Source organism: Lampris incognitus, chromosome 11 (assembly GCF_029633865.1).
Source record: "Lampris incognitus isolate fLamInc1 chromosome 11, fLamInc1.hap2, whole genome shotgun sequence".
NCBI classification, from domain to species: Eukaryota; Metazoa; Chordata; class Actinopteri; order Lampriformes; family Lampridae; genus Lampris; species Lampris incognitus.
This window is the reverse complement of record NC_079221.1, coordinates 39745622-39752352: the sequence shown is the minus strand read 5'-3', so window position 1 is coordinate 39752352 and position 6731 is coordinate 39745622. Positions and strand designations below refer to the sequence as shown.

At 40.9% G+C, this 6731-nt stretch overlaps 1 protein-coding gene across 1 annotated transcript; it reads right to left on the bottom strand.

Annotated features, from left to right (window-relative positions):
* Positions 1 to 2649: 2649 nt before the first annotated feature.
* On the bottom strand, positions 2650 to 5975 carry LOC130120378 (TLR4 interactor with leucine rich repeats-like). The gene is made up of 3 exons (XM_056288925.1): positions 5899 to 5975; positions 4149 to 4210; positions 2650 to 3599 (listed from the first exon to the last, which is right to left on the bottom strand). The coding sequence occupies exons 1-3, from the start codon at positions 5973 to 5975 to the stop codon at positions 2650 to 2652; spliced, it is 1089 nt and encodes a 362-aa protein (XP_056144900.1).
* Positions 5976 to 6731: the final 756 nt, after the last annotated feature.

Genomic DNA, 6731 nt, shown 5'->3' with positions numbered 1-6731 from the left:
CTTTAGGATATAGGCTTACAGTATCACAGCATGGATTTTTTTTTAATTCATGTATATTAACAAATCCAAACATCTATATCTTTATTCTTCATGGCAAGTGTTTCAATCCAAGTTACATCGTCTTCATCTGAAACATTCAAGATCCATACTTCTAACCTTCACTTTTCTTTGTCAACCTCATCAGATGGTTGGAAAGGACATGGATGCCAGGGCAGACTCCCAAATTGACATCATTGACATGGTTGTTTTCGTTGTTGCCATTGTCAATGGTCTGTGTTATTGCTGTTGTTGAGTGGGCTGTGATGTTGGTTGTGTGCCCACCTAAGTGGATTAATCCTGGCTAAACGTCCTGGAACGGACTTCAGTGCCAGAAAGTTTTAATGAGAAATCAATTACTTTGGATGCTTTGGGTCCTTGTTCAGGCAGCCACTGGATGTCCATTTCTTAATAAGGTTAGGAATTTAAAAAAAGGAAAAACAAAAGAAAAAACAAAACAGGTTTCTCAAGTATTTCTTTGAATGGAAAGGAACTTTAATCAAAGCTGTGACTCAAGGATTCAGATGTAGTCAGGCAGAAAGGGGATTTGCTTAATCTGTGCAAAGAAAAGTGCAAAGTCCCAGCATGACGTAAAATTGGATGCTAATCCAACATGCATCATCTATAGTGTAAGAGGAAATAAATTAAATGTCTGAAATCACTATCAATGTTTCAGTTTCAAAGTCAAGTTGATGATTTAGGGCTTTGAAAGTTGCTATCTACTTCCCTCTAGTGGTATACATATACAGTACCTCCAAAGCGTCAAATGATAGAACTAATCAATTTTCATATTTTATACAGTGACCTTATGCCCAGAATATTTGGAGTGCCCCCTACTGTGATCTGAAAGCCAATACATAAATCCTGAAGGTAGATGAAACTTCTATCTAAAATTGATGTTTCCCAGACTGCCAAAAAAAACAAAACACAAAATCCAGCACAAAATACAAGATTCATGTTGCAAAACTCATCCAATAAACCAAAACGATGAAACAACCGGTCATGACGAATGTATGAGTACACTTCTTTTGAACTAAGGTAATTTCCATTGTGTACAACCTCTACTTAATTAGTACCATTTCATGAATTCTGCAGTAACAGTTGAATTGGAAATTAAGTTCAGCCATAAAAACTGTGGACTGAATTGCCCTGTCAGTTACAGGATCTCCAGAATCAATACCTGCTAAAGATTATAACATCTGGTTTTGCAGAGTGAATTACTTTGGCCATATTTTGAGAGGTTCTGCAGAGCTGGGAGGCATTGTTGGATTGCAACCATCTTTCTGCTAACTGGTAACAGGGGTATGGGACATGATGGAAATTAAGCTTGTGAGCTGAAGTGGAGAAAAATAAATAATTCACACGTTGCACCAGACAAACAATATTCTAATCAGACCAAAATGAACATAGCTACAAGATCAGCGGGGCTAGAAGCTCAATAAACATATGAAAGGGGCACAAAGGAACTTAAAAGAAAGAAAAAAAAGTACCTATATTATTTGCACAAGTAACATAATATGGGATAGTCAAAGACACCAAAATCAGAATCAGAATCAACTTTATTGGTCGAGTGTGCTTATGCAGACGAGGAATTTGACTCCGGTTTATAGCAGCTTCTAGCACTTGCATATCACACACACAGACACACGCACACAAAAAAAGAAAAACAAAAGATATGAATGGAATATTAAATAGAATACTGGAGGTAAGTATGTATGCACAACAGGTATGTCACAACTATACAGAGTTTTGTTATGGCTGAATAATTAATAACTTATACTCATACTATATTATATACGAATACTATAATTTTATAGATTATGTTGCTTTTATATATATATAAATATTATATCCTAAGATATATACTGCATATTTATCTATCATATTTTATATAATTATACACTATATTATATACTTGTTATAATTATAACAATAACAATTTGTAACCAGTATACAGCAGTTGTATGTTTGTTTACAATTGTATATTTGTATCACATGTAAGCCAGTACATACTATTGTAAATTATGCAGCCATTGTCTCCTACCTATTCTAAAGTCTCAGTTTTGATGGCCTAATGTCATGGCAGTTGGCAGTAAATACATGTGAGCTGAAAAAAAAAGTTATATAATTCCATGAAATATTCATAGATTTGTTTGGACGAGCATCACACCATTGTAATCACAACCATTGTGGATACAAAAAGACATCCATATTTGTGGTGGATGAAGTGCCCCTCAATCCTAATAGCACGAAACAATTAAAATTTCCACTGCATATACCATATCTGTTCACCTGGCAGAGTTTTCAGAGTACCTCCTTATTTGCTTGTATGAGTAGGAGGTAGGAAGATGGCTTTGTCAATAGCTGACTCTGTTCAAAAATAACCCATCACATGCTAGGACCCACTTTGCGGAAATGCCTAGAGAGCTTTTCTCGTTTTGAAGAATTGTATAGAAGGCCCTCCTAGTATAGAAATCCATTTTTATTCCCAGAAAACTAAGTAGAATTCAAAAATTCGGCCCAGGGCTGTCTTTTTAATTCTATAATAGTGATTAGCTTACAATTTTCCGTTTGACAGGCACGTCATTCAATCAACATGCAAAGGGCACCTTACTAATTATCGCAGTAGGCCTCCAGTCCCAAGGTCTCCTCTATCCGGTCTTTTGCTGAGCACTTTCTCTTTTTCTTTTCACCCATGATAATAGCCGCTACCACTGTGATCAGCACCGTGAATGTCAGAATGAGAACCGTCACCGTCTCACCCACACACAGTTCGTTATCCACCTCTACCATCAAACTGCCCCTTAGCTCTTTGGGCTGACTGCATCTCAGCCTCTTGTAATCATCCAGGAAGAGTCGGCGGATGGTGGCCAACTTGTGGAAGACCCTCTGCAGATCGCAGTCACAGTGCCAGGGGTTGGCTTCAAGCAGGATGTGCACGCTGGCCGTCTGAATGCTTAGCAGGGTCTTGAAGTGCAGCCTGGATAACCGGTTGAAGCCCAGGTCCAGCAGAGCCAGGTTAGAGAGCGGCGCAAAGACCTCCTGCTCGGCTGTGTGGATACGGTTGCCCCGCAGCCCCAACACCTCCAGGGAGTGCAGGGTGGAGAGCAACTCCAAGTCCAGGGTGGTGAGCTGGTTTCCGTCCAAGAGGAGGCGGCGTAAGGCTGTCAAGCTGCTCAGAGCCCCGGGCTTGACCAGCTCAATGAGATTTGCACTCAAGTCTAGCTTCACCAGATTATCCAGGTTCTGTAAAGTTTTACTCTCCAGGACAGTGAGGCGGTTGTGGGCCAGGAACAGCTCAAACAGGGAATTTAGACCCAGAGAGAAGCCTTCCCCCAGGGCAGAGAGCTGATTCTGACTCAGGTCCAGCCTTTGTAAGCTCCACAGGTTGATGAAAGCCCTGTCACTCACAAAGGTGATGTTATTCTCTTTCAATAAAAGCACCTTCAGGCCCCAGAGAGCCCCAAAGGAGCCCGGGGGGAGAGCTGTCAAAAGGTTCCTGGACAGGTCCAAATACTCTGTGTTGTAGGGGAAGTCGCTGACAGAAGTAGAGAAATTCCCATCTGAGCAGTTGACATATTTTATGTCAGGGAAACAGTTACATCCCTTGTAACAAGTTCTAACTGCCCCAGATAGAGCCGCAAAAGTATGGTGAAAAAAAAGCAACCAATAAGGGGTGGAAATCATGTCTGGGGGGAAAAAAACAAACATGTATTACACAGCATCATGTAACTTAAGCATGATTTCTATATATACTATAATCATAATCAATTCAAAAATCAACCATATTCAGCTATCATAAAACATAAGCATATTTCTCGCATACTTTTAGGTGATACTTTCACTACAATTGATATTTAACATTAAATGTCCACATAAAAGCCACCTCATCTGTGATTTAGATGGAAGGTTAGTATATATCTGAGACCAACTATATCTGTATCCCCTCCCCATTATCTTAACATAGGCATCATTATTGGTCCAGATAAAAAGTTATGAGCTGTAAATATTTCACTTTTCACTTCTTTTTTTCTTACGGTGTGAACTACTATAGGAAACGACTTCCAATGAGAAAATTAAGATAAGATAGTGTCTGTAATTAAATCTCTTACCTGTGATAGCTATAGGACTGTTGTGATCACAGCAGCATGTGTCTGCGTACAACCCGGACAGACTGCAAACACAGCAGACCGATGAGGCCAGAGACCTGTCAGAAACTGAATCGGGGTCGTCCGCTCGCCCTCCCACAGCTGCCGCATGTGTTGATAGGCGGGGGCAATTCAGACAAAGGCAGTGTGAATAATTCACAGCATGGAGGGGGAAAAAAAAGAAAAGCCAAGTTCCCATTTACAGTCACTGACAGGAAAGACGGGAATTTGGCACCTTATCCCGAAACAAGGCTTAGGTCCCAATGAGGCCGCAACTCAAGGTTATTAACAAAACAGTAATGATGTGCCATTCAAGATCTGCCGGATAAGGGATCTAGGCTGTGAAACAGAAGAGACCTGATGACTTTGGATATAGCTACACTAGATGTTACACTTGGAGGTTTTTGGTGCTATTCTGGCACATTTAGAGACCTGAGTTTGAACCTGCCTAGGCCACTTAGTCTCAGTGTGAAGACTTTAAAGCCGTTGAGTCAAGGTTATTTAGCCAGACTGCTTCCCTATTTCACTGAGTTTCTACTTCCATCAAACAGCTACAGCGTTGCATGAAAAAACCCCTTGGGGAAAACAGAATTGGAGTGCCCCCATATTTAGCCAACAAGATACATATTTAAAAGGCCCACAGCAGCTCAGTGATGAGGCTGAGGCAACATTATCGAGGCTGAGGTTTATTGCTCAGCCATAGTGAGCTATGCATGTTAGTGAATACCATGGGAGCCAATGAGCCCTGAATACCAGACGAGACAAGAAGGGAAAGTATGGATGTTAGTCTAGGAAGCCGCCATTCATTTAACCACCCTCATCATAACTGCTCTATTGAATCATCTCTTCATATCTTATTCAAGAATTGTCTTTTCTTTTTTTTGTCACGTGGGAAGCTAGTCTGAGGTTGATCTGTTGGACTGTCTGTAGAGTGTCAGTCTTGAGGCAGCAGATGGCACTGCTGCTATCCAGATGCACATGAGTCAACATACAGTGGTTAATGACGCCAGGAGAAAGTATTGTTTTTGACGCCGCATCGTTCTAGGTGTGCTGTACATCTAAAAGTCTGTCTAAAGAGCGAACAGTAACACCAAGTTACATATTTTGCGCTTTGATGAGGTGATTTTTAAAAAAAAAAATTTTTTTAGATTTGGCATTATCTCCACTCGGTTGGAGGGACATCTGTTGACAGTGAATTGAGATTGTATTCCAAGTTCCAAGTCCTCCATATGTGGTCATCCCACATCCAAGCCTAGTGATGGCATGGCATTTCACTCATAACCAGAAAATGTTGTGCTATATAAAAAAAAAAAATCCTGTCCACATAAGTCCGTGGATTAAGCTTGTGTACAATAGACTGCTGAGACATAAGGCTAACAACAAACAACGGGCTACACAATATTGACTGTTAGCTTAAAAAAAAAAAGCCCAACATATGTGTTTTCAGCTTGCTGGGGTTTTGACACGGTGGCAGCACATTCCGTCATATCTCATGACAGGTCATATAATGGGGTTATTGATAATCTGTCACCCGCGGCCCCTTAGATGCTGCAGTGGTCAAGTGTGACATGTAATATGGCCACCTTGTATGACATGCAAGGCCTGTGAGGATCACGTTCCAGTGTGCTTTCAATGTGAAGCGATAGCTCTGTTGGACCCCACAACACGCTTATATTTCAGAGCATAATTCAAATGGGTGAGAGACAGGTTTAACCAAACCTCAAAGCGACGCTTAGATTCACTGTAGAGCACCTGCAAGAGCTTTCTCACTGTGCCCACAGCCGAGAGCATGTGGGTGTAACACTGATATTAATAAAAAGCTAGCTACTAGTCAAACAAGGCCAGAAAACATCAATAAAACTGAAGATAGAAGCCAATCGGATAAGGGTTGATTAATAAGAGTGATGTGTGTAAGATTCACCGTTCACAGCCTTTGGCCTTCAGTAGTTCTCCTACCCTTCAGTGGATTATTTTTTTCCTTCAGTTTAAATAAAAAACGAGTTGCTGCAGTAGGTTCTATCCTGGCATATATCATGTCGAGTTCAGTCCTCGCAACGTTTTATGGAGCCTGTTTATTTGCCACTCACGTATATATATATAATACATCCCCCTTCCGCTGAAGTCAGTGATTTAAATCTTGGACATCTTGCTCTTTTTCTGTTTTTGTGTCAGCATCTGTGAGGCTTGCACATAAATGATTGAAATCTGCAACACTTTTCTCCCTGTGTCTGTACATTAGTCAGTGTTGTAGTCTGCCTGCTGTGTACAGCAGGGACCTGGGTATGAGAGGGCCCGGTGTGTGCAGGTACATCTCAGTGAGGGAGTTGGATAAATGCTCTGTTTGCTTTGTGGAAAACACACCAAAGTACAAGCCAATCCCAAAGTGTACCTAATTAAATCTCAAGCTGCCCACTATTGTCAGTCCCTTAGCTCTCTCTCTCTGTCTCTCTGTCTCTCTTTCTCTCTCTCGATAAAAAAAAAATCACTGCAAAGTGACACCTTTTTTTCATCGCGCATTGTCAAAGGGAAGCTAATCAATATGTTGTC